Source organism: Salvia miltiorrhiza, chromosome 8 (genome assembly GCF_028751815.1).
Source record: "Salvia miltiorrhiza cultivar Shanhuang (shh) chromosome 8, IMPLAD_Smil_shh, whole genome shotgun sequence".
Classification (NCBI taxonomy): Eukaryota; Viridiplantae; Streptophyta; class Magnoliopsida; order Lamiales; family Lamiaceae; genus Salvia; species Salvia miltiorrhiza.
The window spans coordinates 7,486,327-7,512,690 of record NC_080394.1 but is presented as its reverse complement, the minus strand read 5'-3'; the positions used below and the strand labels follow the sequence as shown (position 1 = coordinate 7,512,690).

The 26,364-nt window shown below is 31.5% G+C and overlaps 1 protein-coding gene across 3 annotated transcripts; it reads right to left on the bottom strand.

Annotated features, from left to right (window-relative positions):
- Positions 1-665: 665 nt before the first annotated feature.
- LOC131000537 (E3 ubiquitin-protein ligase WAV3-like) lies at positions 666-5,806 on the bottom strand. Of its 3 annotated transcripts, none has more exons than XM_057926507.1 (2): positions 5,198-5,806; positions 666-2,945 (listed from the first exon to the last, which is right to left on the bottom strand). In XM_057926507.1, exons 1-2 carry the CDS (start codon positions 5,438-5,440, stop codon positions 1,008-1,010), a joined length of 2,181 nt encoding a protein of 726 aa, XP_057782490.1. In that variant the 5' UTR covers positions 5,441-5,806; the 3' UTR covers positions 666-1,007. The 3 variants fall into 3 exon arrangements, with proteins under 3 accessions (XP_057782490.1, XP_057782492.1, XP_057782491.1); XM_057926509.1 differs by having other exon boundaries at positions 4,138-5,709; XM_057926508.1 differs by having other exon boundaries at positions 666-2,942; positions 5,198-5,709.
- Positions 5,807-26,364: the final 20,558 nt, after the last annotated feature.

The following is a 26,364-nucleotide window of genomic DNA, read 5'->3' as shown; positions in this document are numbered from 1 at the left end:
CCCAAGGCCTGAGGTCCTGGGTTCGAGTCTACCATAGCACAATTTTTAAATTTCTGTATTTACTTGTGTAATTTATCAAAAAAATAAGATAGAGGTGTTATTTGCTACTTCTCCCTTGATTAAGTGATTCTTTCCGGCTTTCAGCAATGAATTAACCCTAAATGACTTTGATGTAAAGATTATTTTCTTTCTTATATGCAATAATTACTTCACAAATATTTTTTAGAGCTTATGGTCTTTAAATGACAAATTGATAATGGTTTTCCGATTTATGTTCATCCAAAACGGTCTATATTACTTTGATTTGTTTATGAATCATCTTCAAGAAGTTTGTACGGCAAAGATTTGTTTATCAATAATCTCCACGAATTTTGTAATGTAATATCCCGCCGTTTCACGTGATTGAAAGTTCAAGTCTTCCAACTTCACAGTTTAGTTGGACTAGGCAAAAGTCTAAGAACACTAATTAATAATACTACTTTCAATAAAAATTAATGACAAAATCTCCAGACAAAAAGAAAAGTCAATCGAACACAAATCAAATGCTGAGCTATTTAACAAAATGCGCATTCACATAGAAATAACTGATAAATGTCAACAATATCATCCATTGAGAAGTAAATGCAAGATAGAAAACTCCCACAAAATCACCCCTTCAGTTGATGTACATTATAAATGTAGAAAATATTTTCATTAGCGTGTAAGTCTAAAACGAATAATATCATACTAACTACGAATCCGATGATTACGAAATACTAAATTCCACTCCCCCAAAATCACCTTGCATGTACACTTGAAGTTAATATACCCCAACCCATCAACAACAAACAAACAAAACCACTCACAATCCTCTTTCCCTTTTTACCCCTTTGTCCTTTTTATTACAAGCCCCCCGCCCAAAATTTTCAAGCCAGCAGAGATATCAGAATGTAAGAATGAATAACAAATCTAAGAAGGCATGACATGATAGAATGTGACAGTCTTAGCATACCCAACATAACAAGGCATCAGCTGGGATGCTGCTGCTGCCTTGCAGGGAAAGATCTCGTTGGCCTGATCGTCGGTCGAGGCGACGGGTTACCTAAGATCATGGTCTGGGACAAATTCACCATGTCCACCATGGACGGCGTCTGGTACGCATGAACGACACTCCAGCTGTCCGTGGAGTCGCCTCTCGCAGTTGCCCTCTGCCAAGAATGCGAACTCAGTCCGGACAGGACGTAGGCTCTTCCCGATGTTTCGTAAGTCTGTCTGTTTCCCATCCTTTCTTGCATTTCCCTCAATTCAGCATCCAATGCGGTGCATAATCTGTCTCCGGCTCGTGCTGACGCGGATTCTGAGAGCTGTTTACGGCAGTTTTCTAGGATGGCAACGGCTGAAGTTAGATCACCTTGCTCTGCGGCGCCTCTAGCTTCTGCCATGGCTTCAGCGGATTGGAGCCTGTTGCGCTGCTTGTCTACTTCCATCGACACCACAACTGGTCCGGCTGCAACAGGCCGTTGGATGGTGACATCATTTGCAGAATCTAGTGTGACTAGATTCTTGGAGATCGGATGCTTGTACACACATTTCACTTTGATGAGTGGCATCTCATTGCTGCTGGATTGAGTGATGGGGATATGAGTTGTCACCAGAAAATCCCTTTCTTCTTCAGCATATAGATCTCCAACCTCAATTTTGCCTTTTCTTTTATCAGATGCTAGAATGTTATTGTAGCTTCCGGATTTTATACCGGTGAGTTGCAGGATTGGATCAATGCACTCGACTTCCACTCTTAGTTCCTGCACGACGACGCTTAAGAGACCCCCGATGCACTGTGCAAAGGCATCCTGAATCACGTTCTCCGCCTCTATAAAAGAAAATGTTCCACCAGAAGTTTCAGAGATTGAATGCATCGAGTCTGCATCATGATCTGCACCAAATCCAAATGCATGCACAGGAATATGAAGACCAGAGGCATTATTTCTGTGCATGGAGGCTGGGAGTAACGACTGATGATCGGAGCGGGCGTTTCCACCAGTAGGAGAGGTGGTGGTGTACGTGTCTTGCCCATCAGATAACAGTATGATGCTGCTGACTGGATTTTTACACTTGCGCTCACTCATCACCTTGGCGCCCTTCCTGAGGCCATCAGCAATGTTCGTCCCTCCGTTTGAGCTTAGAGAGTTGACGGATTGTAGTGCTTCGTGCTTTCCATTGTGAGTCATCCTACGGAGTGGAAAGAGACGACGTGCTGTTGAGGAGAAGGCGATTACAGATAGCCTATCCGAAGGACCTAAGTTTTGGATCACAAACCCCATTGCTCGTTTAAGAAGAGCGAGCTTGGTGCCAGCCATGCTGCCACTGACATCAAGCACTGTGACGAGATCAACTGGAGCTCGAGAACCTGCTCCATCAGTTTCAGAATGTTGCATTGCCGTTGCAGTTGGCGCTTTCAGATGAATCAGAACAGAAAAGTTATCGTGGGATTTTGATTTTAGAACAGCAGAAACTTCCGGATACGTTTTAACTTCGACTGCTCCTGTAAAATGATCGTCATCATTGGGCTTACTGGATGATCTATTGGTGATGCCAGTGCCACAGGGTAAGTCACCGCAAATTTCATCATCATCATCGAACACATCAGGTTCGACAACATGAAACAGAGAAGAAACGTTCCGATTGCTATCCATTCGTGGAGAAGGGATTCGTCTCACTAGCCGCATCAAGGACTCATCCTGAGGCCAGGGCACATTGTTTATCCTATCTCCCCCATTAGATTTATCAGCAGAAGGACTCTGGAAAGGGACCTCCTTCCATTTTGCACGGCAAACGGGACAACTTTGTCTTCCATGCTTCACATTGGATGCAATACAATGAAAATGAAACGAGTGCGAACATTCTGCAGTGAAAATCGCATGCCCGTGGCCAGGTTTCATGGTTCCCAAGCATATTGCACAAATCTTCTGCAAAAATGAGGACAAGAAAGGATTAAAATCAAATCATCGGACGAATGCTGACAGAGAGTTTGTACATAAGCAAACTGCATAAATATAATAAATCTTGCTATGGAAATAATCAAGCCGATAGTATGTAAAGCATTTAAGGGCAAGCATATTAGAAGCATCTTCAAACGCAGTGTTGCTACACACCAAAGAGGTTGATGTTGATTTGAAGTTTCTCTCTTTCACAATTGAAGTCAATTTAGCACCTTGCTGTATTTCTTAATGAGTGGACTTATAAAATAGCCATTTTAAGATGGTAAAGATTAAAAAAAAAGCCGCTAACATAAAAACGATAAAAAGAAATAGTCACTTTTACTGTTTTACCTCTTAATTCATGACCAAGTTACTAAGAATAAGTTTGGTCGTGAATTTAATTTTAAATCACCAATTAAGGACAAAACAGTACTTTGTATATATGTTATCTTTATGGCTATTTTTTATCTTTACCATATAAAAATGACTATTTTGATATATTAACTCTTAATAATCATGAAAAAAGAATCTGCCAACATATGCTCCTTGTCACATCTATGCAATAGGTCAAAGTTGCAAATTATGCCAACTCATGGCTTCCACATATTAACTTCCATATTTTTCAAAATTCTCATCAAAGTCAAAAAGGAAATAAACTCAATCAAGTAATAGCATCATATCAAGTTAGCATTCATTTAATATTTAACAATAGTTCCATTAACAAAAATATAGTACTTAGTATAATTTTAGAATTAATTGACATAAGTTTCCATCCAGTATATGCATACATGACATCGTGCACCAGTTGAGATATGAGAGACACTCTTACACTCAAGATGCATATTTAAGATTCTTGGAGATCCAAGATAGGAGAAAAAAAACCAGTTGATGCGTCAATGAAATGCTAAAAGAGATGCTCAGCCAATCAATAAAGTCAAATCATGAATGTCCAAAATAGAGCAATGCAACAAATAGCCGTAAAGTAGACTTAATCAAACCAAAGTCATTAACTTTTATACTATAATAAAGGGAAATATGCAGGCTCCCGGAACTGCTAATGAAGATTTCGAGGCATTAAAAAATTGTAAGAAATGATCTAAAGCAAAACATGTATCAAAAGAAGCAGAAATCATTAGCCACAATAAGATTTGTCATTCACTTTACAAGCCTTTGGCCTTACTTTGATGGAGTTTTGTTGCATGAAAGCTCTCAATCAATGGTCAAGGTGAAGATTAGTATTTTATAAAAAGGGGTGAGAAATGGGCAAATGTGTATTTGTCATGTGCGTGAGTAACAGTTATGTTGCTGACCAAGAAAAGCACTTTCTTTTCCTCCTGTGAGAGAAGGGCAGAATGAAAGGAAAGATTTCACTGTTGCTTCCCTTTTAGGCTTTTTACAATAAGGCCAGAATCAGCTGATTATGGACCTCAAAAAGCACACAGGATCATTCGTCAAAAATAGTATTTCACCAAACCAAAATAATTATAAAGAAGTATTGACATGATAATATTAAAGAAAATGGCACATCATTTGCAATAGAGGAATCAAATGATAAAAAAAAAAATTGTAGCCAAGTACATACACGGGACATGTATTGAAGTAATAGTAATAAGGAAAATAGCGCATTATTTGCAATAGCGGAATCCGACTACGTCTTAAGGGGACCTCCACCCACTTTATCTGCATCTGACTACACAGAAACTGAAAACTACATTACAACAAAGTCCTAATTTTTTTCTGACAGTTCATATGCATAAATTTGTAGAGTTGTTTAGCTACATTATCATTATCATTATCAAACCCTATTTCTCTGCCCCACGTGGTAGGAACACCCTTTAAGCAAATTCAGCCATCACAATAAAACCACTATAATTTGTTCTGTGTTTTTTAAGAAAACTCCTTGAGATAAGGAAAAAAGTTGTTGGAGAATGAAAAGAATATTATACAAAATGCAAAGACGAATCCCATTGAAATAATTGTTCACGAAAATCCCATTGCAACAATCATTTAAAATTCATGTAAATAGTGCAAAAAGCCACACAATTAGTACAAACAAAAAGCTTAATCTTTTCACTAGAAGGTTTAGTAAAATTAAAGAAAAATATAAGAACAAATTCAAGATCCGAATGACAAGCATCAGAAACTGACGAAAACAATTAATGGATGATTATGCATGGATAAAAAACAAAAGAAAAAAGTCCAAGTTTATCAACAAAAAAAATAAAATTTCCGTTTTTAACCTTGGAGGATTTGGAGGATTGCTTAGGCAAGCGGAGGCCGGAAGAAGATGGCGTGGGCGTAGTAGGCATTTGCACCCGGTGATCCGAGTCCCGCGGCGTCGTCGGAGACAATGAGGCGGCTCCGGAAGATCTCGCCGGCGGCGGCGGCGGCGGAGAATCCTCAACCGTTCTCGGCACGTAGAGGCAGGAATTCAACTTCAACCCTAGCGCAATCCTGGCTTTCGTCCATTTGCTCCCGCCCATTTTTTCGCAACCGCCTCAAAACCGATAATTACACATATATGGATACAGAAATTTGAAGAAAGCAGAGGTATATCAAACAAGCATGCACGCATGTATGGATTTCTCCTCTTCCGGAAACAGAAGGAATTGCGAAATGGGTGACGATTTATGCAGAAAAGAGATCTCCATGGGTGGAATTTTGTGTGTGTTTATTTGTGTGTGCGCTTTTCCTCTCCGGTTTTTGGGATGGGCTTTGAACACGGTAACCAATGGCTTTACGTTTCGACAAATCTATATTTATATATTTAGTGTGATGTGTGCATAACTGTATACATTTATGGGGGAGGGGCAAAATCGGAAAAGTGCTTATTTTTTGGGATTGGATGAATTTTGACCTCGGACAATTGGACTTCAAATTTTGGGCTTTTTGGGGATGCTTGTAAGTTTTTTGGTTTTCTGTAGTAACTGTCTTCAATATGATTACAAACTTTATGATTTTTTTTTATGTTATTTTATTTTCGAAATGAATTCATTTGTATTTGGAAAATTAAGTAATTTGATTGACAACAGATTTTTTTTTTAATTACAAAATATATTTATTAAATAATCAAATAAATAAAGGTGGGAAAACTACTCGTATCTATTTTAGTAATTAAATAAGCAACTCGCACTACGATACACAAAGGTAGAAAAACAACATGCACGCAGACGAGACCACTTCCTACGCAGGCGAGATCACTACCTACATAAAAGTGAGAAAACTACCAACACGCCGATGAAATTGAACCCAAGACCGCACTTAGACAAGACCACTACCTACACAAAAATGAGAAAATTACCTACACGCATTGAACCCAAGACCGCACGCAGGCGTGACCACTACCTACGTAAAAGTGGGAAAACTACCCCACACGCATGTGAGATTGAACCCAAGAGCGCAAGCGAAATCACTACCCACATAAAAGTGAGAAAACTATCCATATGCAGGTGGAATTAAAAACAAAACATCTCACAAAAGAGAGTCTTTGATTACTTCAGCTTTGTCACTTAAGCCAATGATTGATAACCGATTTTTATATTATAGTAAATGATAACTGAGTTCAAATACGAGTAACTAATTTACTCGTGCATAAAATTAGTTCCAAATCAAAACAACAATTAGAATAAATAACCCAAGCTAAATTTGATGTGATGAGATTCCTCTTTGGAGTCGTGATTGTAACTTGTTTGAATTGTTGATTTGTCGGTTTTGAGCAGCTCTCAAGTCAAAATCAAACTTTAGTAGTTTTTGTCATTGTTTGCCGCAGTTGAATTGCCTCAAAAGCCTTACCCAACCCAATATTCGTAGATTAGTCATTAGTGGTACAATTAAGCTGCGCGAAGAAAATACTTAATAAAGCAACTGCACATTTAAATTTTAGACTTATGTAAATTATTTTAAGAATCAGTCGACGTCCATGGTCAAATCATTCCATTGATGACAACTTATAGTATCATTTTGGTCAAATATTGGAACACGAAAAAGCGACATATCCAAACTATAACTTCCAAAAAGTAAATTATCCAGGAAAAATCGAATATGTGAAAATGACTTTGGTGAGTTAGGTAAATAGTAACTTGGTTAAAGTATATTTCGATTTAGTTAGATTTGACTTCAATGAAAATCCCACAATGTTAAAAAAATAATAATTAGGTTACCAGATGGAATTCATGTATGTAGCATTCTTACGCCAACTAAATTAGTGGATATTTACAAGGATAAGTAATCGTTTTCATAATTTCTTTTTTTGAGAGGATCGTTTTCATAATTTCTTAATTCGCTTTATTTGTTCATATGTAATGTGGACCATTTTGCACCATTCTTGACATCTTGTACTATAATTGCACTAGTTTTTGGTAACGTTAGCAATTAATGGATAATAACATTATTTTTAATGTAATTTACGATTCCTTTTCAAGAATATTTATGTCATTGTTGAATATTGGCAACAAGTCTATTTGATTAACCGTTTCTGAAATTTAACCAAAAGAATTATTCCAGCCAAACCAAATTGTTAGGTACGAAATAAATGTGGAATATTTGTGAGCAAAAAAACACTCTTTTTGATTGCATTAGATAAGTAGTTGCCGTGCCGCTTTTGGTTATATTATTAGCTGTAAATTCGGTCAGAAAAAAAATCAGATAAACAGAATCAACTTGACATGCTAGATTAATGGCGTATAAAAAATATCGGAAATGCTAAATGGACACCAAGTGTCATGTACACTTGGTCAAAACCGGCCGATTCTCATTAACCCATAATTAGCCGGTTTTAGAGTGATTTGTTTATTTACTAATTTATCCCTTATTAAGTATACTCATATTATTGTTTTGTATTTTTCGTTTTTAAGATATCCGAAATTTATGTTTTCAGTTTTCTTATTTATTGTTTTTTCTTTCCTTATTTTTTGATTTTTGATTTTCGAAAATTATATAAATGATATTAATAGTTTATTTCTGGAATTCTTATGATTATTTGTTTCCTGTTAAAATAATCCTATATTTGTTTCCAGCTTTTTTTTTCGAAATTAATATTATTTATTTTTATTGATGATTAAATTATTTATTTATATTCAAAAATTATGTTTTATTTATTTGTTTCCACTAATTTTATGACTCTCCTAAAAATAATCCTATTTTTGTTTCCACATATTATTTTTTTATTGTTTTGAAAATATTTTTTTCTTCTGAAATTTTTTATTTTTATATTCGAAAATTATGTTAGTTTTTTCTAAAGATTTATTTTTTTATTTTTTTCAAAAATTATGTTATTTTTATTTGTTTCCACTAATTTGGATATTCTTCTAAAAATAATCCTAGATTTGTTTTCACTAATTTAGATATTCTCATTCTACACAAAATAATCCTAGATTTGTTTCCACTAATTTAGAGATTCTCCTAAAATAATACAAGATTTTTTTCCACGCATATTATTTTTTTTTCTGAAAATTCTATTATTTATATTTTTCGATAATGTTTTTATTCATTTGTTTACACATATTTAAGGATTATCCTAAAAATAATTGTAGATTTGATTCCTCACGTATTATTTTTCCTTGGAAATTTTATTTTTATTTTTTCAAAAATTATGATTTTTTTTCCACTAATAAGTAAGTAATATTAATACTTGTAAATAATTAAGTAATCTTTTTTTTTTTACTTAAATTTAAAATTCTTACGTAAGTTTATTAGATTAAAGAGCTTGAATGCACACCAGATGTTGACAATCTTAAGGAACCAAAAAAAAATCATATAGTAAAAGAAGGAAATTAAACAAACCAAAAAACAAATTAAGAGGAGTATAACTTAAGGGAAAAAAGATGCACAATTAAAAATTAAAAAAAAAAAAAATCACCCCTTGAAGGGGCATGGAGGATTCAAACCCACAACCTCCATTACATATGAATGATACTTTGCCACCTTACCCGGTACTAGCAACTACATTAATTCATGGTTGGAAATTAACTTATGTGTTGCTGTCGCGTAATTATTGAAAAAATAAAAAACACCCCCCTCTTTAAGGAGCATGGAGGCTTCGAACCCGCGACCTCCATTACATGTGAATGATACTTTGTCACTTTACCTGACAATGGTAGCCACATTAATTCATGGTTGGAAATTAACTTATGTGTTGTTGTCGTGTAATTATTGAAAAGAAAAAAAAATTCACCCCCCTCCATTAAAAAAATATTATAATATATTTAATTTTGTAGATGTCTTCATTTACTTGGCCAACATATATACTCCTTCATTTTTAATAAAATTTCCTTTATTATATTTATCTTATATAATTCATTTTTTATTACAACTTCACTAATTAATTTCAACTAATTAATTAAACTTTATTTCATCGAGTATAATTATTTCAACTTCGTTACTCACACAATAGTGGTTCATTTTGTTATCATCATATCGATTACAATACTTGATTATAATATATTCTAATAAATTAAAGTATATGTTATATAGTTTTACGAGCAAAATCTCATCGTATGATTCACTTGAATTAATTTTCGTTTTCATTACTCACACTATAGTAGTTCATTTTCTTATTATAATATCGCTTTTAACAAAGTATATGTAGTTTTTCAATCGACGTCCCATCATATGATTCATTTTTTATTACAATTTCACTAATTAATTTCAACTAATTATTTCGACTTCGTTACTCACACAATAGTGGTTCATTTCTTTATTATCATATCGATTACAATACTTGATTATAATATATTCAAATAAAGTATATGTTATATAGTTTTATGACCAAAATCCCTGCGTCTGATTCATTTTTTTTTTCCCATTACTCACACTATAATACTTCATTTTCTTATTGTTATATCCCGTTCAATAAAGTATATGTTATTTTAGTTTTTCGATTGATGTCCCATCATATGATTCATATTTTTTTAAAAAACTTCGCTATTTTAATTCAATTAATTAATTCATTAAGTATAATTATTTCGACTTCATTATTTACACTATAGTAGTTCATTTTCTTATTATCAAAGCGACTTCAATATTATATTATAATACATTGTCTTCAAAATGAAGGAAATTTTATTAAAAATGAAGGAATATATATGTTGGCCAAGTAAATGAAGACATATTCAAAATAATCCTAGATTTGTTTCATTTATATATATATATATATATATATATATATATATATATATATATATATATTTCCAATATTAAAAAAACATTTTGAAGATGATTTTATTTTAAAAAAATGAAATACAAGAAAAAGGTGATTGGGGGAAATAATCCTAGATTTGTTTTCATTTATATATATTTTTTCCAATATTTTTAAAAAAATCGAAGATGATTTGAAAAAAAAAACTAAAATACAAGAAAAAGGTGCTTGGTGGATTTGAACCTGGGAGACCTCAATAATATGTGAGTTATACTTTGCCACCTTGTCCGGTAGTGGCAACCGCATTAGTGAAGCATTAGAAATAAAAATAAAATGAATCATATGATGGGGTATCGATCGAAAAAATAAATAATATATTTGGATTAAAAGTATTATAATAATGCAGTTAACGCGATATAATAGTAATAAATAAAGTTTAATTAATTAAATAAAATAAATTAGTGAAGTTGGAAAAAAAATTGTGAATACGATGGGATATTGCTCGGAAAACTATATAACATATACTTGTAGACAATATTATAATATAGTATTAAACGCGATATAATAATAACAAATAATTATACCCAATGAAATAGAGTTGAATTAATTAATTGAAATATTGTAATCGATATGATGATAACAAAATGAACCACGATCATTTGAGTAACGAAGTCGAAATAGTTATACTGAATGAAAAAAAATTAATTAATTAGTTGATTGTCATATAACAATATAACAATATACTTGAAGACCATATATTATAATATAGTATTGAAGTCAAAATAATTAAACTCAACATTCATCAAGTTTAATTATATAATAGAAATATTATTTAAGTTGGAATAAAAAATAAAGTATAGTCAATCGTACGCAGAGATTTTTATTGGAATCTATATAACATATAGTTGAATACAATGAATTATAATATAGTTTTAAACGAGATTTAATAATATGAAATAATTATAGTAAATGAAATAAAGTTGTATTAATTAATTGAAATAAATTAGTGAATTTGAAAAATAAAAATAAAAATAAAAATGAATCATACGGTGGTATTTTGCTCGGAGAACTATATAACAAATATTTGAAGACAATGAATTATAATATAGTATTAAACGCGATATAATAATAAATTTTTGTATTATTATAAAAATAAATAGTGTGAGTAATGAACTCGTATAACTATACTCAATGTAATAAAGTTGAATAATATAATTGAAATAAATTTGTGAATTTAAAAAAAATTAAAGTATACGCAATGAAATAAAGTTTAAAGAATTAGTGATTTTCAAAGGAAAAAAAACGTAGAGAGGTTGCGCGGAAAACTATATAACATACACTTGAAGTCGAAATAATTAAATTGAACGTTCATAAAGTGTAATTATATAATTGAAATAACTGAATTGAATCGACTTCGTTACATACTATCGCGAGCGAAATATATTCATATGAACCATATGAATCATTTCACCTCATTGTATTATTAACAATAATACATAGTTTTACATTCAAGTCTATGTTAAATAGTCTTGCGAGCAAAATACATTCGTATCAATCATTTTTTTTTTCTCATATTCACTAATTTACTTCAATTAATTAATACTTTATTATAAGAGTTGAAATAATATAATGAATATGTTATTTAAATTATTAACTCAATGTCCAATCGCATGAATCATTTTATTATCAATTCTAACTAAAGACTTATGTTGTTGCCACTATCAGACAAGGTGACAAAGTATCATTCACATTTTATAGAGGTCTCAAGTTCAAATCCCTCAAACATCTTTTTCCTTATTTTGATTTTTTTTTAAAATCTTCAAAATGTTTTTTGCACATGAAAATCAGAAAAAATAAATAATTATCGAAATTAAAATAACTTTACCCTTATTTCGATTTTTTTACAAAAACGGCTTCTAAATATTATTTTGGGCGAAAAATTTTAAAAAAAAAACAATATCGAAAAATAAAATATATGTAGAAACAAATCAAGGATTATTTTTAGGAGAATTATAATCTCTAAATTAGTGGAACAAATCTAAGATTATTTTTAGGAGAATTAGAATCTTTAAAATAATGAAAACAAATCTATGATTATTTTTAGGAGATTTAGAATCTCTAAATTAGTGGAAACAAATCTAGGGTTATTTTTAGGAGAATTAGAATCTCTTCGTAAACATCATCCATATGTTCATCTTCATAGTCCTCAGGAGTCGGCGGGACTTCACCGAAGATTCCAGTCAGAACTTTATTTTTCTCCGCGGCAGACGCCATAAATGAACGTGTGGCTTTTTTTAAAAAATCTGACAGAATGAAAACTTTAGTTTGCAAAATTTGGAAAAAAGTGTGTTCGTTTTTTTTTCCCAATCTGTGTTGGGATGGCCGATTTGTATAGAGAAATTCAAAATCTAAATAAAACCCTAATATGGATAGATTATAAGTGGATTTAGTTTTGATTTTGTAAAGAAATATATTTGAAAAATAACAAACCATAAAAAAACGAATTTGAATATTACAAAATTAAAAAACTTATTAAAAACCTAATATGGATAGATATAGGAGTTGATTTTGTTTTTATTTTGCAAATAAATAACTGGGAAAAAAAATAGGATGACCGATTATAATGGAGAATTCAAAAAATAATTATCTTATAAAAAAAATATAATTTTCGAAAAAATTAAAAAATAATATCCAAAAACAAATCTAGTATTATTTTAAGGAGAAACACAAAATTAGTTGAAACAAATTAATAAAAAACAAATAAACACAAAATTTAGGAGAAATAATTTTTGAAAAAAATAATAATATTAATTTAGAAAAAAAAATAGCTAGAAACAAACCTAGAATTATTATAACAAGAAACACTAAATTATTGGTAACAAATCAATAATTAAATTTAAAAACAAATAAATCAAAAACAAAACCGAACAAACATTAAAAAAAATCGAATTATATAAATTATAAAATTTCCCAAAATAAAAACATAAAAATAAAGAAACAAAGGCTTAAAAAATAAAGGAAACAAACTAATTAACCGAAAACATAGGAAACAAATGGACGAAACATAAAATGGCAAAAAAAGAGAAAGAAAATGGATGGAATAAATCAAGGATAAATCAGTAAATATACTAAATCCATAAAACCGGCCCACACTCTAAGCAGGTAAAAAACCGGTTTTTTACGAGGTGTAACGTACACCTGGTGTTCAAATATCACTACTCAAAAAATATTTATATACGATCTCAAAAAAAAAAAAAAAAAAGTTGTCGGCGCTGTGAAGAATTATATTCTATTTAGGAGAAAATATTATATGTAAAATTTTATGATGAAAAATAAATTACTTGTGAAGACTATGTGAAGGAACAGAAAATAAATTTAGCTATAAAATTACAATTACTATTATGGGGTTGTTTTAGAGGAATTTGTTGTAAGTGTTAGTGCCTTTAGTTCACCTAGATATATATTAGTATGTATTTAGAAATATTGGTATGAGATTTTACTTTTATTTTAAGATAATTGGTATGAGATATTCTGATATGTTTATATATTGCATCTTGTGATTTACTTTTACCTATGCATATTACCTATCTCGAATATCATGTTATTATAAGGTACGTTGATGAAATGAAATATTACACGTAACAATTTAAAAGAAGAATATAACTATATATGAATTTTAATACTATATGTTTTGGTGGGCAAGTTGTGGGTGTTGGTATTACGATATTGCCCATCATTTGGGAATAGTGTGCGTGACCAATCTCTGGCTTATCCTTCCACGCCATTATGGCTAAGATGATGAAACCACCATCACATCACCTCTTAAAAATCAATAATATATATAAAATTAAAGATAGAGAGAAAATAAGGAAATTGAAGAAATCATCCTCAGAAAGCTTAGGTGACTTATCGAGCATATATATATAATCATAATTATTATCTTAAATAAATTATATATATTTGTTTTTCACTGAAAATGACTATTTGAACATTTATAAATATGCATAGTCACGTTTCATCTATTGTGTTTCTTATATTCTAAAATGAAGCCACAGCTGCAATCCGAAGATGCGAAGGCAATATTTTGATTAAGTAAACTGAATTAATTTCATACACACTTTTATTTTTCGAGAACCTAATTTCATAGTATATACACTTGATCGTCTATTAATTTGGTGTTATGAGAGCTAGTTAAAAATTATATCTTGTGTTTATATATCATAAGTAATGTCCATGTCGCGACTATGGTAGGAAGTAGGAACTCATTTGCTAGGCTTGATGGCATATAAAGTTTAATACTCTCTCTATCTCATAAAATTATACAAAGCATCTTTTGACATGAATTTTAATGTAAAATTGTTCAATTATATTGGGATAGTACCCGAAAATAAAAAGATGCATATATTTGAGAAACGTATTAAAAAAAATGCATAATTTTAGGGAACCGATGAAATATGTATGATTAGAGAGAGATGTTTTTTTACCTAAGGTAGTGATATTTTATTTGCTTCATATGTCTAACATCTCTATTTATATTTTACATATATTTTGTTTGGTTGAGACCTGAGAAAATTAAATTTATATTTCCTAAAATTATTTTGGGATTATATATCACGTCGTCGTAAAAGTATACTTGTAACATAATTAATGATGTAAAATAATTAAGAAGTGCAACATGAAATGTAAGAGTGAAATAAAGTTGATTTTGATGGTGATAAAAAAATATAAATGTATGTCGAGCTGTCAATCATGAATGTCGGAAGATAATATTAGAAGGAAAAGGGGCCAAAATCCAAATAATGAATGTCACGGGTAACTCAGGACTTGAATTTATGGATGTGATGAGCCACCCATATTCATTAAATAGTGGTGCTGTGTATTTACCAAATGCCACAAGTTGAGCCACTAGTTTTTTTTTTGGTCGATAAAAGAGAATTTATTAGAAAAAACGAAAACGGGGTACCAGATGTACCAAATTACAAAGAGTCTAGGACAAGCCCCTTAGAGCACCACAAAGAGAAAGGAATGTTAATGTCCACAATGTAAAAAATAGAATTCCAACTCCACATCCTTCCTTTAATCTCCTGTGTAACTTTTTGAACATCCCACACCTTTCCTTGGAACCTGCTCTCATTCCTACATCTCCACAGAATCCAGACCGTACCAATCCACAATCCTTTCAAGAATTTCCGCCATCTCTTATCTTTGCTTGCATGAATGAAAGAAAGAAAGTGTTGAGATAAACCTTTTGGTGTCGCTGTCTTGATGTTGATCCATTGCTGAATATTGTTCCATACTTGTTCAGTTTTTGGGCATTGAAGTAGCACGTGTTCCACCGTCTCTTCCGCCGTCACACATGCGTTGCACCATCTCTCCTCATCTGCAATTTGGATCTTTTTGGAAAAATCAATATATTTCCTCAACTCATTATTAAAAAAATTAACTTATTAAATTTGGCCATATGCTTTCTTAATTTTTATTTTGAGTATTTTGCATTTTGAAATTATCTATTTAACAAAAGTTAAACTCGCGGCGACGATGTTGAACGATTTAAATACGAGAGGGTAAAATAACTATGTACAAGAATTCTTAAGATTTTAAATTATAACTATTGACAAATAAAACAAATTAGTCTCACATTTACTCAATCTGTGTTAGCAGTAACTTGGCTCTTCTTGTACATATACTGAGTGAAAGTGCAAGGAAAAACTATTGTTGAAATTTTGAATTTATTTATTTCAATAAATGAAATATTTAAATTGACTGGTGACGTCGAGTTTGAGCATAACCGAGTATCTTCTTACCCAAAAATGTAGTTTTAAATGATTCTCTTTTGATTACTATGTTTTTTTAGGAAGTAGTAATAAATATCTAAAATAATCGATCGCGCGATTTATTCTATTCAAAACTAAAATAAATTATTTTATTCTACTTTCGTGCCTTAATTTATTCCATATGGTATACCAAATGTAATTAATTAATTATGTAGCATGTATTAATAAAACATTGAACAGCAAACTATACGCAAAAAAGATCCTAAGTAACACGCCAAAATAAATGTCCATTTTTTTTTGTCATTGATTCTGTTCATTAATTAATGAGTAGTCCAACTGACTTTAATTTTCATTAATTTCTTTCATTATCAAGGATTCTGTCAACTTTCGATGGGATTATTATTTTTGCATGAATATGTCATCAGCCATCAAACTATTGTTTGATGGGCGCATATATTTGCACTGCACTATTTATAAAAGCATCTAAATCGAGAAAGATGACACCTATTTATAAAGAATAAATTTTGAATATATTCATAAATAATGCGAGTTTAACTATATTATAATGTTCCTACTATCATCTAGAAATTTGACTTGTCACAATGTCACGTGTCTTCGCCCAGTGCTTACTCACTTAAACTTCCAGAAATTTGCCAAGTCTTAATTATATGAATTTAAGTTTCATCTTTATTAGCTACAATATATTAAAAATGTCTAAAATGGATCCCATAAATCGCCATTTCTTTTTATTGAATTTGAACGTTTGGCTATAACCACATACAAAAATCATAAAAAGTCTATGCACATTATATTTGCAATTTGATATGCAATAATAAATGTGACAAACCCATGATCAAAAGATAATTATAAGTCCAATCTATATAGGTATTTAAAAGAGGAGTTTTTTCCGTCCAACTTTTTCCTCCATTTTTCTCTATCTTCTTTCATTAATTTTTTCACTAATTTTCTCTTCATTTTTTTTCTTTAATTTTTTTTAAACATCATCAAATTTAATTCATGAAAAAAATCTTAAATTTATTTATACAAAGTTGAAACTATACATTTTAAATTCAAGATTTTATTGAGTAATTGATGTGGATTATTTTATTTTATTTCATTATTAAAATATATTTTTTATTTATTTATATTTTAATTTTATTGAATATATTTTATTATTTAAACATGTCATTTAATTGCAATGTTCGTCGTGGATTGCTCGAATAGACGTTCTAGTTCTCCTATATATAGCACTCTGTAAATTTAGTCCGTCGTTATCGGAATTAAGTAAAATGATACTCCCTCCGTCCCACCATTTTAGTCCCTTATTTCATTTTGAGATGTCCCAAAAAGATAGTTCACTTTTCTAATTAATACTATATAAAAATATTATTTTTACTAAATTAACCTTATTTAATGCTTCACTTAAATGTGAAAAGGATGTGTGAAAATAATAAAAAATGATATAAAAGATAACAATATAAAAATTAAATGCATTTTCTTAATATGTGTGAAAAATGGGAGGGGACTAAAATGGTGGGAGGGAGAGAGTAATAACTGAAAGTTAATTGGAAGAATTAATTAAAGCACGTGGTGGGTTAGTTGGTGGGACAGTGGGACTGAATAATTAATTAGTTGGATTAATTAAGGGTACAAAAAGTATAGTGGGGGTGTGCGTTTTTAGCTATAGCATAGTGATATTTAATGTGCGTTAGCTGTGAAATATCTTTTTTTTTTTTTTTTTTTGAGAAAAAGCTAGTATTATGAAATATCTTGAAAATTGAGAAATGGATTGTTTCAATGTTCCAACACCTAACACATCCGCAATTGTAGTTGAAGCTTTCAATTTTATCAAACCTATCATAGTGCCCTAAATCATTCTACAAACTAAAAGTCAACATGCTATATACCTATGCATGCACTTATTTCTCTTCTCAATATTGATTCATTTTCCAAAATGCAAACAATATGTGCTGCTGCTGCCATACGGAATTTAATTTTACAACTCATCTCATTATTAATCTTTTTTAGCTGGAAGTGGAACTATAACTACGAGGGACATTTTGTTATTTCACCAGCAAATTTAACATTTTTAGATTGGTGAGTTAAGAAAAAGTGTAGTTCCAAACATGATACAAAATTGTCAATTTAATCTTCTTGCTCTAAGATGTTATAATGCGATGTCTATTAATAAAATAAAATAAAGGGTTAAGGTGCAGATAGGCCCCTCAAGTGAAGGCCCTTAGAGCATTTCAGTCCTCTTACTAACTGTGTGTGCAGATTGGCCCTCGAACTCAAAAAAATGGTGCAGATCGCCCCCTCTGACTTAACACCGTTATGGGCCGTTAGTCAGAGGGGGCAATCTGCACCGTTTTTTTGGAGTTCAGGGGCTAATCTGCACATTTTTCCTTTTTGGAGTTCGGGGGCTAATCTGCACACTGTTCATTAAAAAAAATCACATCTCATCTTCTCCGACCAACTTTTTTGGCGTTAATCGCCGTCAGATGAGGAAAATCACGAAATCAAGTTCCCAAGCCTCAAATCGGGAATTCCAAATCGGCGTCATTGCTCCCGAAAATCACATAATCGAAATGAAAACTCGAATTCTCCCTCGAACGTCACCGCCCCCAATTGTAGAATCACCCCCAACGAATCGAACTTTGCCTCGCCGTAGGCGGTGATCGTGACCCCAATCGAGATCGAGATCATGTTGGCCATGGTCTCTGATTTGAAGGCGTCCTTCTTCAACAGCACGCCGATAGTGTAGATGGCGACGGGCATCGTCGGCCTTTATCACCGAATTTCGCCGGATTTGAGAGAAAGAGGCAACTCCTTATCGAGAAAAGCTAGGCGACTCCTCATCGAGAAAAGCCAGGCGGCGGGTTCACCGGATATTGCAGCGGCGATTTCCGACGAAATGGGAGAATTAGGGCTCGTCCTTGACGCTACGCGTGTGCAGTCGAGCGAGCTCCGAGGTTTAGGGCCCAAGAGAGAAAGAAAGGGGCGGCGCTCTCCGTCGGCCTCGCCGGAGCTTGAATCAGCGACAACGACGATCAAATTTTGAGCGAGAGAGATGAATTAATTAAAAAGTTAAAAGGTGCAGATTAGCCCCTGAACTCCGAAAAAACGGTGGAGATCGCCCCCTTGACTAACGGCCCATAACGGTGTTAAGTCAGAGGGGCTGATCTGCACCGTTTTTTTGAGTTCGGGGGCCAATTTACACACACAGTTAGTAAGGGGACTGAAACGCTCTAAGGGCCTCCACTTGAGGGGCCTATCTGCACCTTAACCCTAAAATAAAATATGAAAATAGGTGAGAAATATCAAAAATGATGTGGGGCAGCTAAAGAAAGTCATCATATAATGAAGGAAGTGTGACTAATCGAGTAGATGCTTGTAGGTTTGGAGTTGTTGAGTGGAACTTACGATTTTGTTTTTGGTGCATAGTCTTATATTTTTGCTTGTGTTAGAAGACTAATTTAGACCCTTTTTTTTTCAAAAAAAAAAATACTATAATGGCGAGAGATACTTGGTTTTGTATTGTTATAACTATATTTCATCTTGAATTCATTATAGTAATATGTATGTACTACATGAATAATAGCATGATCAAAAAGTGTTTTACAATTCAGAGTACTATAACCTAAATAATTGGAGTTCACCGTCACACCGCCTCTAAATTATTTATTTATTCAACCGAAAAGAAAAGAATAAATATGAATATATTAGTAAATTGATATATGAAAGCAGTGTTAATTATTGAAACATAACCATGTTTGGGACAGAGTATTTTATGATTCAAATCTCCATGACTAAATAGTAAAACAAATTTATAAATGATTATATACAATAATATTAAATATAAAAGGTAAAAATAGATTGTTCAATAACAACACAAAGGGGTATAGCAAATCTTAAAAAAAAAGAAGAGTATATCAATACTTTACTACTAATATAATAAAAGTAATGTAAGACCATTTTATGATGAAACATCCAAAACCACCATCATTAAGTAACAAGACGATGTTCTACCACAATTTTTTCATAGTTGAGAGGAAGCTATAATGGTTTGTGCTTAATAAAAATGGCCGAAATTGTTTTGCAGTTCCTTTTTTCTAGAATATAGCTAACAATATATACTCTAATCTTTATTCAGTTATTAAATTTTTTTAAATGACAAATACTTATTAATTTTATTTATTGGTCATCTTGATATATATATTTTTTTTCATTGAAAAGGTACATCCAAGAAAATAATGAAATTGAAAAAGTAAAAATTAACTAGTCAACAAACATCCAATTTCGGTCCCTCAAAAAAAAATCAATTTCGGCAAAGGTAAGAAGGGATCAAGTCACAAACACCCAATTAGCATAAAGCGACTGCAATTGATTCATTTATTTATTTATTTGAAATGGGCAATTGCTTCATACTTAGATCCAAGAATTTGCAATTTTGTCCTTTTAATTTCTATACATGGTTGTGCCGTCCTTTGGTAAAAATTGGGCGATTTTCTTGTTTTATGCAACAAAAAAAGCAAGAGTGTGTACCACACTCAACTTAAATTACTATGTTTGACTCTTTAAATTAAAAACCATTTTTAAATGGGAAAGATTGTAGTCATGATTTCTTACCATTTAAGCTGCCTAGAGGAAATTATGACACCACCAATGCGGGTTTGTTCAACACAACGTTAAATACTAAAGTTAGATGTAATATTTTAGTCTCTCCCTCACTAAAATATATTTCTCTCTTTTTATTTTTGTTCGTCCCCAAAATATCTTTTTAATCTATTTTTAAAAATAATTCCACTAACTTTTACATATCCTTTACAATTCCTTTCAAAAAAAACTTTTATTCTTACAATCTTCAATTTTTGTGGGATTCATTTTCCACTCTTCAAATACATAACTAATCTTTATTAAAATTCGTATTACCTTGTCTTAAGAAGATGTTTGAAAAATACATAGAGTATTTTAAATGATCTCTTCCATATTGATAATCGCATGGTGCAAACATATACAAACTCTAATAAAATACTCACAAATATTGTATTACATATTATTTTAATAATGATGTGTCATACAAACGTAAACACAATGCCAACACACAAACACGAACTCTATAGTCTATAGAGTTTGTGGGTATGTCCGCATTATCTTATGTATTTTTATATCAATAAAAACCATTTTTTTTTTTGGGTAAATAGAGGGGGTTTTGTTATCAATGAGCAATGTCATAAAACTTTACAAGCTAACAAAGTAAAGACTACTAAGTGGGTCTAATACTTCAAATATCTCATCACTTTCCTATTATTTGCTCCCATTGTAACTATGTATAATTGGCACTGTCTAACCACTTGCTCAACCGTACACACATTATCCCCAAATTTCCTTGCATTGCAGCCTTGTTCCACCATCTTATATAAGTGAGATTCCATCCTCCGGCTGTTTTAGGCTGACACAAGTGTTCCCACGCCACTAGAACTCTTTTAATAGTACCAGATTTTCCTTACCACAGAAAGTTCCTACAAGCTGCTTGTAATAGCTTGATGACTTTCTGAAGAAGTAGAAATATTTGACTCCAATAGGATTGAATGCTAGTCAAAACTGATTTGATGAGTTGTATTCTCCCTGCATAAGAAAGAAACTTTGCAGTCCAACAGTCTATTCTTCCTAGAATCTTCTGTATTAATGGCTGGCATTGCGCAATTGACAGCTTCTTTGATGAGAGAGTCACTCCAAGATATTTAAAGGGAAGCTGACCCTTTGTCATACCAGAAGCTTCAAGAATAGCAGCTTGTGTAGTATCCTCCAAAATATATAGAACTCTTGGTTTCATTAGCTTTTAAACCAGATACCTCAGAAAACTTTCCAAAGGCATACAACAACTTCCTTATTGAGCTTTCATCTCCCCTAGTAAACAAGAGCAGATCATCTGCAATAAGCTCAATCTCTTGCACCTAGAGTGGAAGTGAACCATCTTGTGCTTAAGAAGGAAGACCTTGAAATCAAGCACCATCAATATAATCTAAAGATAATATAGTTCCATCTCGTGCTTGAATTATTATACTTCATTCGTTTTTTTAAAAATAATTATTTTTTTATCTGTAGATGCTATCTCACAATAAACCAATACATATTTCCACTTTTTTTTTGTTAATAAATTATATAAGTAAATAAAGAAATTTAAAGATTGCGCGACGAAGGACTCGAACCCAAAACCGCACTTTAATTTAACATAAACCTCAATATCTACTAAGGTGAATTCCTTTATTAATACTAACACTGCCTCAAAGGTGCTTAAAAAAAACCACTACCTCGAAGGTAGGATACTTTTTTCATTCACAATGCACTCAATTGCAATTATTAAAACTCAGGTCACTCTCTCATATGAGTACTTTTATAAGACAAATGGAGTATAATAAAATAGCATTATAGTATTATTTGGGCGTGTAAAAAATGCGGTAACAACAAAGAAGAGCTTAGGCAAGATAAAGTTGGACTCCTTCACCTCAAGATAAAATGATATGGTATAATGCATGCGGTTCCATGACATATGCCTTCAAGATACAACAGCTAAAACGACTATGAGAAGTTGCACTACAACTTATAATTCCGATAAACTACTAAGAGGGTGTTTGGCTGAGCTTATAAGCTCCTCAAAACAGCTTATAAGCTCCTTCAAAGTGTTTGGCAAAATAAGCTCTTAAACAGATTATAAGCTCTAAATTTAAGCTCCCAAAAAAATAAGTTCCTCTACTCTAACTTATTTTTTTTATAATCTCATATGCAACAATTATTTTATAAATATTTTCAGCTATACTTTATTATTTTCATCATATATCATTCAAGTTTATTTCACTTCGATTTTCTCTCTCTAGAAAAAAATTCTCTATCTATCTTATAAGCTCAATTATCCAAACACTTTGGCAACTTATAATCTCTTAAAAATTACATTTTACAAGCTCTTGAAACATCTTATAAGCTCCAAGAGCTTATAAGCTCTTTAAATAAGCTTAGCCAAACACACCCTCTAAATACTCGAAATTGAGTAATGAAGAAAACTAAAATAATAAATTGATTATTTTGTCTGCAAGTGGTGGGATCTATTTATAGTAAGTAGATGCTTGTTCGTGAATAGGGATGGCAGTGGATCTTGGACCCGGTCCAGATCCGTGGATCCAGATCCGTTTTTACGGATCTGGATCTCAATTTTTTGGACCCGACGGATCTGGATCTGGATCTGGATCTCAGTTTTGAAAACGGATCTGGATCTGGATCTTGAAATTTTAGATCCGGATCCGGCCCAGATCCGACCCGTGGATCCGTTTTATTTTATATATATATTTTATATTTTATATTTAGTTTACTAATAATATTAACTAAATTAAAAATAATAAATAAATTATATTCAAAAGAATAAAAACTAAAAGTAATTGTATAAAAGTATTTTGTGTTATATTTTTCATGATGGAAATTAGATGTTGTTGATTTTGTGAAATTTTTTTAATTTAATTTGAAAATAGTAGATCCATGGATCTGGACCCGTGGACCCGCGGATCTGACGGATCTGGATCTGGATCCAAAATTTTCAGATCCACGGATCTGGATCTGGATCTGGATCTAGTATATGAAAACGGATCTGGATCTGGTATTGGCCAGACCCGGTCCAGATCCGGCCCGTTGCCATCCCTATTCGTGAATTAGGTGCGGACACCTACCCAAGATGATTTTTATTTAAATAATGAGTGAGAAGAAAAGATGAAAAAAATTCATTACACAACTCTTTTTAATCTCATATTCTCTAGAGTGAAAAAAAAAATATAGAAATATATTATCGCGTCGCCAACTCATAATAATATTATCATGAATTAAAGTGAACATGAATAATTTGAAAAATTTTCCATACTAGCCGGAAAAAAAATATCCACGAAAAGAAGTATCCACCATATAAAACATATAGTACTATAAAGAAAATGGTAAAATGTTACGTTTTCAACTATTTTCTGGTAAAGTCTATGCCACACCCAGGTGCCCAGCACTCCCGCTCCCGATGCACGCCACGTGGCACTTTTCTTTTAATCAATTTATCTTTTCCTTTTGTAGTTTTGAGTTAACTCCGTTTATGGGTTCCGTCTAGCACTCAATTGATTCTTGGGAATAGTAATGTCATGGCATCAGAATTCGGCAAAATTTGTTACCGAAACACTCGGCAAGCATGACACATGCTTAATTTTCCGCGCCAATTTTTCAATTCCAATTTTTTGGGGGATTAAAACATGACTTTTGGGTTTACTTTCTTCCATTTCTTCCACACGAAGTCTGAGCTGATTCTGAAGCACTTCATTTTTCTTAAATGAAAATTTATATTGTAAACTCGATTTTTCTATTGTGAAGTGTCCATATTCAAGCTATTTCAAGATCTATTGTAAGGTTATGTTTCTTTTCTAATTTTGACGGATTATTTGTGAATTTTGTTCATTTTTTAATCATTTATTTTTATTCTTCTTATATGAAAATTGAAATTGTAAGCTCGATTTTTCTATTGTGAAGTGTTCATATTCAAGCTATTTTAAGCTCTATTGTAAGTTACGTATTTTTCTAGTTTTGACGGATTATTAGTGAATTTTGTTCATTTTATTTGTTTATTGTGTATTTTTAGTTTGATAATATCATATTTTTATGTTGTTTTTTTTTGTTATTGAATATCATAACTACCGATTCTGGCAAGTACATATTTCGGCAAAGTTTTGTTTTTAATTCGAAAAGTGCCTTCTTGTAATAATATCATAAATTTAAATATTGGTAGACTTTTGGCAATTTTTCATTTCGGCAAGTACATATATCGGCCTGTTTTTTTTATTGAATAAAAATCTGCCGATATATGTACTTGCCGGTATTGGCAAGTCATTATTTTGGCAAAAGTTTACTTTTTAATTCGGCATGAGACTTGTTTTAATGGTATGACGTAATATTTTCGTATTATGAATGACATTTGTAACATTTTAGGTTAATCATGGAATTTGATTTGAATGGGTCTCCTTTTGATGATGTTGGCTTTGAATACGAAGTATTGGTTACTGATGAACCATATGTAGAAGAACCTATTATTGAAGATGTAGCAAGGGATGAAGATGGTGAAGATGGTGAGCAAAATTTGGAAGATGAGATTCAAAATTTGAATGGTGAAGATTTTGACTTGGTGGATGAATTTGAGAAAAAATTAGAACCAGGGTTCCCCGTGAAAGATCCCGATGTTGCTCAATTTTTTTTTTCAATTTTTCCCAAAACATATAGTAATTGTCAATATAATAATTGCCGAAATACATAGTAATTTCCGGATATAATTGCCGAATAAAATATAGTAATTATCTATCATACAATGTCTCTTTAAAAATAAAACAACTGCATCTCTTTAAAAATAATTTCAAAATTAATATTTTTCATGATTATAAAATAATGTTGTTGCCGAACTAAAATAATGTCTGCCAAGCATTAAAATTGGCTGGCCGAATAACAGCTGCCGAAACCATGGAAAATGGTGATATGCATTACAACTGTATTTTGAAGGAATAAAATAAACATATAAATTCTTTTTTAAAAAAGATAATTTCTTATAATTGAACTTGCTACTATTTAGTTCACATAATCAACATACTTTGAAAATTAATATTTTTCTTAATTATAACTTTAATAATATATATAAATATAAAAATATTGTTGCCTAACTAAACTAATGTCTGCCAAGCATTCAAATTGGTTTACTGAATAATAGCTGCCGAAAATTTGGAAAATCGTGTAATGCATGAAAACTGCATTTTGAAGGAATAAAAAATATATAAATTCTTTGAAAATAAAGTATATTTATTCACATTAAAATTGCTTCTATTTAGTTACATAATAAGCATACTACGAAAATTAATATTGGTCATAATTATAATTTAATAATATAGTTAAATATAAAAATATTTTTGCCGAATTAAACAAAATTCTGCCAACAATCAAAACTTTGTTGCCAAATACTAGCTACCTAAAATATGAAATCTTGTGAAAAGAATGACCACTGATCATTGATAAGACAATACATATATATTTTTTTTAAAAATAAGAGAAATTTATTCAATTTCAACTTGCTTGTATTTATTTCACATAATATGCATGCTTCGAAAATTACTATTTTCAATAGTTATAAGTTTAATTATATATTTAAATTTAAAAATATATTTGACGAACTAAATTATTATATGCCGAGTATTATAATTTTATTGCCGAGATTACTTGCTGAAACCATCGAAACGTGTGCCACGAATGACCGTTGAACCTTGATAAGATAAATGTTGAAAAATGGGGTTACTGCGAATGATTACATAGACGGACGTTAAAGCATTTATGTTTATTTTGAATTTAAATTTAATCAATCCTATAAAGTTAAAAACGCCACGTGACGCGCATCGGGAGTGGGAGTGCTGGGCACCTGGGTGTGGCATAGAATTTACCCTAT